This window comes from Geotrypetes seraphini, chromosome 12 (genome assembly GCF_902459505.1).
Source record: "Geotrypetes seraphini chromosome 12, aGeoSer1.1, whole genome shotgun sequence".
Taxonomy (NCBI): Eukaryota; Metazoa; Chordata; class Amphibia; order Gymnophiona; family Dermophiidae; genus Geotrypetes; species Geotrypetes seraphini.
In genome coordinates this window covers 37,892,181-37,905,878 of record NC_047095.1, presented here as the reverse complement: position 1 = coordinate 37,905,878, position 13,698 = coordinate 37,892,181, and the positions used below count along the sequence as shown (strand labels likewise).

At 43.2% G+C, this 13,698-nt stretch overlaps 1 protein-coding gene across 2 annotated transcripts in view; it reads left to right on the top strand.

Moving 5' to 3' along the window:
- The window catches only part of AK5 (adenylate kinase 5), a 313,765-nt gene that overhangs the window by 176,608 nt on the left and 123,459 nt on the right, over nt 1-13,698 (top strand). For both annotated transcript variants that reach the window (XM_033917084.1, XM_033917085.1), the window contains exon 8: nt 4,088-4,164. In XM_033917084.1, coding sequence (XP_033772975.1) covers nt 4,088-4,164 — 77 coding nt within the window. The remainder of the gene's footprint in view (nt 1-4,087; nt 4,165-13,698) is intronic.

The window sequence follows — 13,698 nt, the reverse complement described above, 5'->3', positions numbered from 1 at the left end:
TCACCTAATGGTTAGGCCAACCCTGAACTGATCTAAAATTTCATTGGCGTATTTCTTAAACTTTGCAGATAGGTGCAAAATCCACGGGTACTTTTGTTTGTGGACTATGCACCAGTTCTCAAAGGGAAAGTACATACCTGATTTCCTTTTGGAATTTGCATGGAGAAAAAGTACTTACAGAGATTTTAATCTGTTTTTGATTCACATACTCTCCCTCTGAAAATCAAAATGTGAGGCTCTGAAATGCAAACTTTATGTGCCTTTTGCTTTCACAGTCTAAATCTACATCTGAGATTGATTATTTTTCCCTTGGGTAAAAGCTCATGAGCTGTTAATCCATATGCAAACTTTATCCACACACAAGAGGACAATTCTATAAAGGTCACCCAGATTTGAGTGCCAAGATGCAAAGCGTTAAGCAGTATTCTGTAACGGTATCTGGACACCCAGATTATGTTATACAGCATATGTCTGCATTTCCATGCATGCTAAAACAAACTGGAGAAAATATTTCTTCATTCTACGTGTAATTAAACTCTGGAGTTCATTGCCAATGTGGTGAAAGCACATTAGCTTAGCAGGGTTCAAAAAAGGTTTGGATAATTTCCTAAAATAAAAATCATAAGCCATTATTAAGATGGCCTTGGGAAAATTCACTGCTTGTTTCTTGGAGAAGCAGCATAAAATCTGTTGTACTCTTTTGGGATTTTGCCAGTTACTTATGACCTGGATTGTTGACCTGGAAATAGAATACTGACCTAGATGGACCAGTGGTCTCATCCAGTATGGCTGTTCTTATGTTATACTGTAGTATTCTATAAAGCTCATAAGTGTAACCCCCCCCCCCCCGTCCCACCCATGTTCCACCCTTGCGTACACCCCTTGCAATTGCCTGCTATATGGGTTGTACACTAAGGAGCTCTTTTACTAAAGGTTAGTGCACCCCAGTCATGGTACATGGCATTATCGTGCCACTGGGGCTTGCGTGCATCTGTGAAGCTGAAAGCTAAGCCGTCAGTAGTTTCACTACCAGCAGGGCCTCCCAAGGCGGCAGTGGCGTAGTAAGTGGGGGCAGGGGATGGTCTGCCCTGGGTGCCATCTTGATGGGGGTGCCGGCACCCATCCTCCTATCCACCCTGCTCCTTTCTGACTCCCCCACCACCACCACCACCACATGCGTGCGCCCCTTCCCTCGTACCTCTTTCATTTTCCAAGCACAAGTAGTATCATGAATTTGCTGCCTGCGTCAGTGTCGACTCTCTCTGATGTCACTTCTGTGTCTCGCGCCTAGGGAGTGACGTCAGAGGAAGAGCCGACACGACGTGGGCAGCAAGTTCTTAACATTGCTTGTGCTGGGAAAATGAAAGAGGTACGGGGGAAGGGGGGGTACGTGCGTCAGGGGGGTCGAGAAGGAGCGGGGAAGGGGTGCACGGGGGAGTACGTGCGTCAGGGGGGGTCGGGGTGCACGGGGGGTACCTGCATCATGGGGGGTCGAGAAGGAGCAGGGAAGGGGTGCATTGCCTCGGGCGCCACTCACCCTCGCTACGCCGCTGCAAGGCGGGCAGATTTCAGTGGTGATGTCAGACCAACAATGTGCCACTCATCTGGGCAGCAGCAGATGGGCAGTGTTGCGACAACGACCACATCGAATATATACTGTGCAGAAGAAAGGCTCAGCAATCGACTTTTGTATTCTACCACGAAAACTTGATCTCATCCAGTCGCTAGGACTCGAACACAAGTCGATGGCCCCTAACAATAACAGTATGCACTAACAGAATTAGCATGTGCTAAATTCTAAGAAGACCATGAATATATAATGGGCTTCTTGGCACTTAGCATTCACTAAGGTAGTAAAAGGGCCCCTAAGTTTGCAGAATCCCACTTAGCATCCATCTGGCACTTACACGTGTGAATGTAACATTGGCACATATAAGTGCTAGTATTCTATTAAGTTAATGTGCAAGCGGCACTTGCATTTAGGCACTAAAGTAATAGCATGAGGGGAAGGTGGATCTTTTTCAGGCAATCAATTTACTCAGGTGTATGGATTTTGAGAATTGTGCTCCAATGCTTCTCGCACAGTAGGATAATTTGAGACGTACTCAAATACTGTACAAGCTCCCCTTGGGGGCAATAGAACATGCACTGTGTGGGCAGTTACAGAGCTGTGAGGCGTGCAGTACAGGAGCTTCCTGTCATATGCTTTTAAGGAGAGTAGAGAATGACATGGTGACAAAATTCATCACCGTTCCCGTCCCCGCGGATAACCGCGGGAAACCATCTTCCTATCATTCTTTAAGGAGCGAGGGAAGAATCAGAATATGAATGGCCACAACCACTGACCCTCAAGCTTTGCTTTGAAGAATGCTGGTGTAGAAGGACCGAGGTTGAAACAGACACTACAGAATGACAGTGTCTGGTATCCAGAGCAGATATTGTGATATCATAATGCCTCATTCCACCAGTGCCTAAGAACCAGTCACATCAATGATGTCACAATGGCTTCATTATCCTTGGCTCCCTTAAGAATCAGAGTATGAATGGCCTCAACCACTGACCCACAAGCATTGCTCTGAAGAATACTGGTGTAGAAGGACTGAGGTTGAAACAGACACTACAGAATGACAGTGTCTGGTATCCAGAGCAGATATTGTGATGTCATAATGCCTCATTCCACCAGTGCCTAAGAACCAGTCACATCAATGATGTCAAAATGGCTTCATTATCCTTGGCTCCCTTAAGAATCAGAGTATGAATGGCCTCAACCACTGACCCACAAGCTTTGCTCTGAAGAATGCTGGTGTAGAAGGACTGAGGTTGAAATAGACACTAGAAAATGACATGGGATTATTTCCCGCGGTTATCCGCGGGGACGGGAACAATGATGAATTTTGTCACCATGTCATTCTCTAAAGGAGAGTTAAAAGACACTTGGAGTTTTTGGAGTTTTTGAATTTTTATGTTTAAATATGTTTATTGAGCACCTTAAAAACTCAAGTACGATGTACAACAGTTTAGAAAGTAATACAATATAAGCCACTTTCAATAATGTAGTAAAAGCATTGCCAAGGATATTAACCTCATGGCACTTACATTATATTTTCTGTACCTAAAAGTCAGAACAATATATATTATAGAGGGTCTTTTATAAAGCTGCGGTAGTGATGCTGCCATAGTAAATGTAAAGTCCATAAGAATAGAACAGGCTTCGGTGCATTTACTGCAGCTAGGGTTACCAGATTTTGCACCTAGAAAAAAAAAGACGTGCCCTCCCAACCCCAGCCCCGTGTAACCCTCATTTCTGTGGGCCAAATCTGGAGTGCATCTGCGCAGATGCGCCTGCGTGTGATGTCTCTGCATCATATTCACGCCTGCGCAGGTGGACTCCAGGCTCAGCCCCGATCTCAACAACTTTTCAAAACCCGGACAAAGTGCCGGGTTGCGAAAAGCCATCCGGACGCCCGGACCGCCCTCCAAAAAGAGGACATGTCCGGGTAAATCCGGACACCTGGCAAGCCTACCGCAGCTTTGGGAAAGGGGACCGTCAGGAGATCCCCCTGGGATCTGAAGATTTAAATTGTATTTACATTAAACTCCATTCCTGAAATATGAGCAGAGGATAACCACAGAAGATTCTTTTACTGATCTTCTGCAAAGACAACGTACACACTGACAAAAAAATGGGGGTGTTTTCACGACTTTGAACTGCCTCCAAAGTGCAGATGTATAGAAGATCTCATTTTGTCTGAAGCTGAAGTTACAGCTGCCAAATAATAGTAAACTGTTGAGGTGTTCTCGAGATCTGCTATAATTGCTGCTTTGACTCTTTCAAATCCACTTTGGCAGGAAGCTGGATTGAATAACCTCACTGTAAAACTGTTCACCTCGTAGCTGCAACTCGTGCCTCTTTCAAAATTAGGCAAGTCCATTGTCCTTTGAGATTTATAAAAATTTACCCTCCTGATGGAACAATTTATTATAATGCTAAAACCGTGCAGGGAGATTGAAAATATAAGTGTTCTGTGGCGCTAGGTGGGTGCTTCCAGTCAGCCTTTGAGACATTTCATTTTCTTTCATATTTTAGGACCGAGTGAACTTGACTTCAGTCTTGTTATAGATTCTGTGGATATAGCTGATGCCGAATCAGACTTTGAAGACCAGGTAATGACAATTTTCTGATAATGACATTTTCTACTTCAGCCTCATTCTAGGTCTCTCGTTTAATTTCTGTGTGATGGTAGCAGTTCACTGAGCACATCTATGTCTCATCCTGCAGTTCATGAATCCTAAATACGGATTTTGAGGATTCCAGAAAACTCCACTTTCGGCCGTAGGACATTTGAAAAATGGCAAAGTTAAATGAATAATTTTGGCCATGGGCGTCGGAACGGGGGAGGCCACAGGGGCCATGGCCTCCCCAAAGGTTGGCAGTCATCTGTCAGCTATGGCTTTGCTCCCCCACCCATCTCCTCCTGGTTCTGTACTTTTAAATCTTTGGCCACCCGCCACACAGCGTCAATGAACAAGCCTGCCCTGGAACGCTACATTACACTTCCAGGGGCAGGCCTGCTTGTTCATACTGCGTGGCAGCTGATTTAAAAGTATATCACCAGTAGGAGATGAGGGGTGGGGGGAGTTGGTAGCCGGTAAGAGGTTGTGCCGCAGGTCTCTGCTAGGAGAATGTGGTAAGAGCGAATAGCATAGCTGGTTTTAAGAAAGGTTTGGACAAGTTCCTGGAGGAAAAATCCATAGTCTGTTATTGAGAAAGACATGGGGGAAGCCACTGCTTACTCTGTATCGGTAGCATAGAATATTGCTACTCCGTGGGTTTTGGCCAGGTACTAGTGGCCTGGATTGGCCACTGTGAGAATGGGCTACTGGGCTTGATGGACCATCGGTGTGACCCAGTAAGGCTGTTCTTATGTTCTTAAACAAAACAGCGTTCCGCTGCCTATGATTTTGACCTCTCATTTCCAAAAGATCAATGCTCAAGCGCTTCCTGTGCTGAGCTGCACTTTTACCCCATCCACTTGTGTACGAGAATTTCACAGAGAATAAAGTCTTTATTCATTTTTAAACTTTCAACAAGTGTAACATAAGATACAATCATTTTATACTTTAACATCACTTAAAATATCATCAAAGTTTAACTCACATCAAATATCCCCCCCCCTTATATCCAACAATTGTACTTAAGCATAATAAATCATAAAATATTTCCTCCCTCCTCCCCATCCTTGACATGTATGAACAAAGGGAGAAAATAATATCATTCTGTACAATATTTTATTAATGGCTCCCAAACATCCCTAAATTTCTTAAAATGCCCCTGCTGTATGGCTATTACCCGTTCCATTTTAAAGATTTGGCATAACAAATTCCACCAAAAATTATAATTCAGGCAATCCCAATTTTCCATAATTTGCTGTATGGCAACCCCTGTCATGATGAGCAAAAGTTTATTATTATTAGAAGAGTTTTGACTCTTGGCTCTCTTGGAAATAACAAATAACACAGTGTCAATATGATAATGCCACCGGATTTTCCAGTAGCTTATTCACTTGGCCCCAAATGGATTTCCAAAAACTAAGTATCAATGGACAATAGAATAGTAAATGATCTAATGTCCCAGCTTCGAGATGACAGTGCCAGCATCTATTAGACTTAGAGCTATCTAATTTCTGTAAATGAACTGGGGTCCAAACTGCTCTATGTAACAAAAAAACCCAAGTTTGTCTCATAGATGCCGACGCCGTACATCTCATCCTCCAAGCCCAAATTCATGGCCATTGAGACACAGTAATTTGGTGCTTTATTTCAATGCTCCAAATGTCACGCAGACCAGTCTTTGGTTTCTTATTTAAAAATTCAGATATTAATTTATACCACTGGGCGGCCTTGTGTCCCAGGAAGTCCACCTGGAAACATAAGACCGGCAAACTATGCTGATTAGTTAGATTTTTCCATTCAGGGAACCACTCCTGAATGGCCTGCTTCAACTGCAACCATCTATAATTTTATGATTTATTAAGACCAAATTTGTGTTGCAATCGTGAAAAGTCAAACAGCTTACCATCTGATATAACATCATCCAAAGTACGTATGCCTGCCTTCATCCAGTGTTTCCAGATGACCTTAAACCTGACAATATGAATCTTGGAATTCAGCCAGAGGGACTTAAATGTAGATTTAGGGATTGGAATAGGTGTTAAATTATTGATAAATTGTAAAGTTTGCCACGTGTCTAATAATATTCTATTATCCTTATACAATCTAGGAAACTTGATCCTTAGAACGTGACCTAATTGCAGTGGAGACACGAGTTGCCATTCCAACTATAACCAGACTGAGAGATTTTCCATGAGCTCAGGGAGGATCCAATACATACCCTGACGCATAATATAGGCTTGATGGTACCTATGAAAGTTGGGAAAATTTACCCCACCCTCCACAATTGGTTTTTGTAGCGATACCAAGACAATTCTTGCTGCTTTCCCCAGCCAAATAAATTTTGTCAGAATACTATTTAATTTTTTGTAAAAGGACCCCTGAAAAAACGACGGTAACATACCGATTTGGTAACAAACCACAGGTAGAATCATCATCTTAACTGTTTGGACTCTCCCCCACCAAGACAGATGTAATGGGTTCCAATGCTCACACATTTCTGTGACCTTCAGCAGTAAAGATTTTTCATTTACTTTCATAGTTTCTTCCTGGGTATTTTTTATCCAAATAACTAAATATTTTATACAGTGTTCCTTCCAAAGAAAAGAGAATGTATCAAATAATCCTTTTGTACAATATACATTTAGTGGAAGAACCTCTGATTTGCTCCACTTTATTTTGTAACCAGACAATTTTCCAAATCTATCAATCAGATCCAGTAAATGCGGAATGGTGGTTTCAGGATTCCTCAAATGAAGCAATATGTCATCTGCATAAGCAGAGACCTTGTATTCCTGACCTGCATAAGGAATACCCTGTATCTCATATGCCTGCTGAATAGCCAATAATAAGGGTTCCAATACAATGTCAAAAAGCAAAGGAGATAACTCCCCTTCTAAGACAAAAACGTTCAGAAAAATTATTATTAATATATAATCTTGCATAAGGGGAACTATACAAGGTTTGAATCCTTTGTATAAATCCAGAACCAATACCAAACCAATCCATTACTTGATACATGAAGGTCCATTCCACACGATCAAAGGCCTTCCCTGTATAATTTCACAGAGAATAGAAAGCATTGAAAATAGAAACCATTGAGATTAAAAGAGAGAAGAAGTTAGATAGAGCTGTTAAGACCCCTTGTTTAAATTACTTCCTGGTTCTCATTATGCACTTTAGATCGGTCAATATTGAGCTGGCAGCAGTCAGCTAAATTAGGCCTGGATATTCAGTGCCAGGCCATATCCAGACATTGAGGCCACAATTCTGTAAACAACATCGAACTCCTAGGTACCGTTTGGCATGGTTGTCAATCAACCACTAGGCACCGTTTATAAAATCAAGCCTAACGGTGTCTAAGCAGTCTTATGTTCTGGTAGGCATTGAATCCTTAAGCATATTGTCATATAGGCCAGGGTTTTCTTAGGCTAAATGAGTATGCCTAAGTCAATCCACATCCAAGCCGTGCCCCAAATCTACCTCTAACCATGCCTACTTGCCGTGTAGGCACTGGTAGGTACCTCAGTTACCTAGTAGGTACCTTGAGTTAGGTGTCTAGCGGCAAATTAATATTTTTTATCATTTTTTAATGGCTCTTTCAATTATAAGCCAATTTAAAAAATTAAGGTGGGAAGGAGGAATGCCACTTGAGGGAAGAGGCAAGGACAGAGAGAGAAAGCATGCAGGAGGCAGAAAGTGTTGGACTCATGGAGAGGGCAAGATAGATGGGGAGTACAGAAAGGAGGGAAGGAGAAATGGCACATTCGGGGAAGGCAGAGAGGGCAGAGAGTGAAAAGTTGGACTCATGGAGGGAGAGAGAGAGAGATGTTGGTTAGGGGAGGGAAGGAGGACCGGAGGAGAAGCATGCAGGAAGAAGAGAGAAAGAAATGTTGGCTGATGGAAAGGATGGAGAAATGGACTTGAGGGGGGACCAGAAATGAGGAAGGGAAGGGAGATGGACTGCAGAGGGCAGAAAGGAGGAAAGGAGACAGAAATGTTACATTGTGGGAGGAGAGATGACTAAAGAATGGGAGAGATACCAGACCAAGGAATGAAAGGGAAAGAGGGGAGTCTGGTAGCACAGTAGAAATAATAATAGTAGTAGTAGTAGATTATGGGAATGAGTGGAGAGAGATGCCACACTGGGTAGGGAGGAAAGGAAAGAGAGAGATGTTGTGCCACTTGGAGGGAAGGAGAGAGATTTCAGACAATGGAAATGGGGAGGGAAGGAGAGAGAGATGGGAAGGGAAGACATGGGAAAGTATATTTTGAGAAGAAAGCAGAGAAATGGAAAAATTGAATGTTAAGTTAATGCCAAAGTTGGATGCAAGGTAGAAAGTGAAGAAGGAGAGAAAAACAGTCAAAAGCACTGGAAACATAGTTAAAAGCACAGAAAAATAAACTCACCGGACAACAAAGGGAAAATGATTTTATTTTCAATATAGTGATTGAAATGTGTCAGTTTTGAGAATTTATATCTGCTGTGTATATTGTGTGTATATGAAAAATGAAAGGAAAATATTGCATTACAATTAGTTAAGGGGGCGGGATCTGGGACAGAACTTGGGTGGAATTAGGGCGGAGTTTGGGAGGTCTGTGTGGTTGGGGGTACTTAGCTTGAAGTAGTTGAGAAACACTGCTGTAGGCAATCAGCCGGCGCCAGCGCCTCTCCTTCTCTTCCACCCTCTTCCCTGCTGGCACCTCCTACTGGCATCTCAGGGCCCATCTGGAAGGCATCTGCACATGCGTGGATGTTGACATGATGATGTCATGAATGCACATGATGTCATCATGGCAACATCCACGCACTTCCGCGTGCCTCAAGCCATGACCACTACCTTTAGTGTGCCCTGGCTCGAGAAAGTTTGAGACACACTGCTAATCAGGCTATTCCAGGGGTGGGCAACTCCAGTCCTCAAGTGCCGGAATCCAATCTGGTTTTCAGGATTTCCCCAATGAATATGCATGAGATCTATTTGCATGCACTGCTTTCAATGCATATTCATTGGGGAAATCCTGAAAATCCGACTGGATTTCGGCCCTCGAGGACCAGAGTTGCCCACCCCTGGGCTAGTCTCATCCAAAAGGTCAAGAGAGTCCTTCTTCAGTTCAGAGCTTAGGCTCAGCACCTGAATCTTAGCATCACAAATGTAACACAGTGCTGAAGTTCCAAGATCAGTATTGTAGCAGTACAGCATATCTGGTGGCTTTTGTGTATAAAATCTTGATGCATTTACACTTTTCATAGCACTCCCCTGAGGCTATGGCAACATATTTAACATCACAGAGGTTGTCGCTTCCTGTTTAGGGAACAGATCTGTGCTGTATCTAAGCTTCCTAACATATACTCAGCTAATAAACTCAGTTGGTATCTGTGCCAGAAGCTTGCTGGATCGCTGTTTGCTGGTGTGAGGTACAGAATTTAAATGTTATTTTATACTCCAAGCCGAGAGCAGATTGCATTTAAAAACTGTCCAGCAGTTCATTTTCAGATTGTAGAACAAGATGAATTGGTGGCCAAATGAAGGGCAAATAATATTTTGGATAGTTTTTCAACCATCCTGGATGGTTATTTCTGTGCTCTAGCGATTGCACAGCTGATCATCCCTGTCTTTCTCTGCCAAAAGGCAGCTGAGAATTTCCAAGCATAAAACAAGAACAGACAAAAATAAAATCCTATGAAGGTGCTGATTTTTCAAAGACTTTCTCCTGCTTTCCTGACCGTTGAAAGCTCCCTCGACACATCAAGCTGGCAGTGTCCCTGACATTCAGCTGTAACAATAGAATTGTTTAAAATAATATCAGGAAATATTGCGGGGGAAAACACAACAATGTGTTTCAATATCTGGTTTTAGTCAGTAACTTCATTAGCACTTTAAGAAAAGAATAAATATCTGCTTCCTGTCTCACTGGTATTCTCATAGTTTTTCTTGCTCATCCTTCATTTAAATTCTGCATAAACCCTGAGTAGATCAAGCACTTGGTCGCTTTCCAATGGAATATCATACGGCGCACATCCTTAAACAATCCACTAGATGGTTGGTTGGTAACGAGAATATTAAAGATCCTCTTGAGTGGTTGCATGTATAGCTAACAATATTGGACAATTATCCATTACATCTTCTTCTGTTTTCATCAAATAGCAATTTATCTAATGGAGACGTTCATTTTTAATTTATAACATTTTATTGAAGGAATCAAATAAATATACAATAATATAATACAAAAAGATATTCATTACAATTAGATTCACAATTATAATTTTTCCATACGTATTTCTATTATTCCTCCAAATATATTTCCATATGACCTATTTCATTTCTCTATGCGCCCCCCCCCCCTCCACATTCTTTTTATTTCTAATTATAATATTGTAATGAAGGAATTAAGCAAATATACAATTCAAGTATTTCCATACAAATTACTATCATCCCCTCTATTCCCTCCCCTCCCCTGGAAGGGAAGGTGACACAAATTACTAGGTGTTGGAATGCAATGAATGTTTCCAAAGCTTCAATGTAAAACATTAAGAATCATACTTCGTGCTCTAGAGCAGTGATTCCCAACCCTGTCCTGGAGGAACACCAGGCCAATCGGGTTTTCAGGCTAGCCCTAATGAATATGCATGAGAAAGATTTGCATATGATGGAAGTGATAGGCATGCAAATTTGCTTCATGCATATTCATTAGGGCTAGCCTGAAAACCCAATTGGCCTGGTGTTCCTCCAGGACAGGGTTGGGAACCACTGCTCTAGAGGAAAGGTTTTGAATATAGGGGTCCCAAATTTTCAAAAAGAGATGAGTTTGTCTAGGAAATGTACGAACCTCCCAAACCTAAAATAAAATTAAACAATGGAGTTGGTTCCTCCAATGCCAATAAGTAGGCGGATCTTTCTGTAACCAATATTTCAAAATGCATTTATGACCAATCATACATGCCTTTTGAAATAAAATGCTTATTCCTTGTCCAAATACCCCACAAGCAGCTGCTTTACCAAATAACACCCCCCTTGGGGATTCCACTAATTGACTCTTCCATAATGAACCTAAAAATAATAGGATGGCAGACCAGAATGGCTTGATAAGAGGACATTGCCACAAAGCATGAGAGAGTGTATTAAGAGCTTTATTACATTTAATACAATTGAGAGAATTAACTACTAATCCCGCATGGAATGCTTGCACTTGTGAGAAGTATGCCCTATGTAGCTTTCTATATGTATATTTCTTCCAAACATAACCCTTAATAATTTTAGGAAGTCGATGGATAGCTTGACTAAAATTGTCCAATGATATTGAATCCCTAACTCATCACACTATTTTTGTAAAATACTATGATAAGTTCTATGTTCTTTTTAAAAACATGTCACAAGCTATGAAAACAATTGAGGAATGTTTTACCACGCCATGGGAAACCACACTACGGCCCTGATTCTGCAAAGTGCGTTCCGATTTTAGGCAGCTGTATGTGTCCTACAGCTGTCTAATCAGCCAATTGAGATGCATGTTTTTTAAAAAAATGCTCCCCAGGCAGGCCGCCTATATTGAAGGCGCCTCCGGGAGCCTAGGGAGGCCTGCAAGACCACCTAAGCTTGCCTAAGGGCCTTAGGCAAAGCTAGGCGGCCCTAAGCTTCTCCCTAGTAGAGGGAGAAACACTTACAATGTAGGCCAGCAAAATGCTGGCCTACATTGTAAGTAGACGCGGCCGCTATACTTATCGTGGAGAGGGAACTCCCTGCCACGATAATAATAGTGGCCGCGGCCGCATGCCCTCCCCCCTCCCGATTGCCGGCAGGAGGGTGCCCAACCCCTCCTGCCGGAATGCCGCCCTCCCGACACCCCCGATCACTAGCAGGAGGGTGCCCAACCCCTCCTGCCAGAGGATGCCCCCCCTCCGGATCACTAGCAGGAGGGTGCCCAACCCCTCCTGCCAGAGGATGCCCCCCCTCCGGACCCCCTGCGCTAGCACCCCCAATGACCCCCTAACCTCCCTCCCACAATTAACCTCCCCCCCAACTAACCTCTAATTGTTGGCCGGCCGGCCAGGTCTTGCTGCTGTCCAGCTTGCAGGCCTGCCTCATCGAAATGAGGCGAGCCCGCCCCTTCCCAGCCCATCCACGCTAAGCCTAAGATCTGATTGGCCCAGGCTGTAGAAGCCTAGACCAATTAGGCCTTAGGCATAGCGGGTACGCCTATCCCCACTAAGCATAAGGCCTGATTGGCCCAGGCATAGAATCAATGCGAGATGCACAGATTCAAAAGGAACATGTTCTGGGCAGTAGAAAAAATGTATGTACAGTGGAACCTTGGTTTACGAGCATAATTCATTCCAGAAGCATGCTTGTAAACCAATTTACTCGTATATCTCGGAGAGAGGTGGGAGCCAGAAGGCCTTGAGCATGCGCAGATGCTCAAGTCCCAGTCGGAGGAAAGGCACGATCTTCGGGCACTGGCACCGGCACCTCCTGAGGCTTGGTGCTGCATGCTGGTGCCACATTTGGGGGGTAAGCTTTCAGTTTGGGCGGGCGAGGGATGCCAGTTTGCGAGGGGGGTGATGGCGGTTTGCAGGGGGGGGGCAGCGTTTGCGGGCGGGGGACCATGATGGTTAGTGGGTGAGGGGACTCACAAATCGAGTCAATGCTCGGTTTGCGAGTCACGATTTGCGAGAATGTTTTGCTCATCTTGCAAAACACTCGGAAACTGGTGCATTCGTAAACTGAGGTTTGACTGTATATTCCCATTTTACAATTGCAATAGAAACATAGAAACATGATGGCAGATAAAGGCCAAATGGCCCATTCAGTATGCCCAACCACAGTAACCATTGTTCTTTCTCTCTCCAAGAGATCCCACGTGCCTATCCCACCTCTTCCGGGAGACTGTTCCATGCATCTACCACCCTTTCTGTAGAAAAGTATTTCCTTAGTTTACTCCTGAGCCTATCACCTCTTAACTTCATCCTATGCCCTCTAATTCCAGAGTTTCCTTTCAAATGAAAGAGACTCGACTCATACGCATTTACATCATGTAGGTATTTAAACGTCTCTATCATATCTCCTCTCTTCCGCCTTTCCCCATTGGCATTCCATATTGAAGCTGACTTAAAGGAAAAAGATTGCTTTGAACGAAGGGATCATCAAACTAAGATGATGATATTGTCTCCAACTGTAAATGCTCAAAAAAATTAAGCCAATAAATGAGCTCCTCAGATATTTATTTATTTAATTCCCTTTCTATCCCATTTTCCCCAAAGAGCTCAGAACGGGTTACAGGTTACAACTTGCCATAATTATAGTATAAGTTTACAATACAAGTTTTTATCACAATACCACAATACATTATGGGGCTCCTAATCCAAACTTAAACACATCTAAAAACCCATCCAAGTCGGCATTTGGACGACCTAAAAGACAGGTCATCCAAGTGCCAATAACCAAACCGATTTTCTGGATGTGTCGACGGACTTTTTAGGCCTCTGAATCCCGCTGTGCGCCCAGGACTTAAAGGAGCGTATCTGTAGGAGTG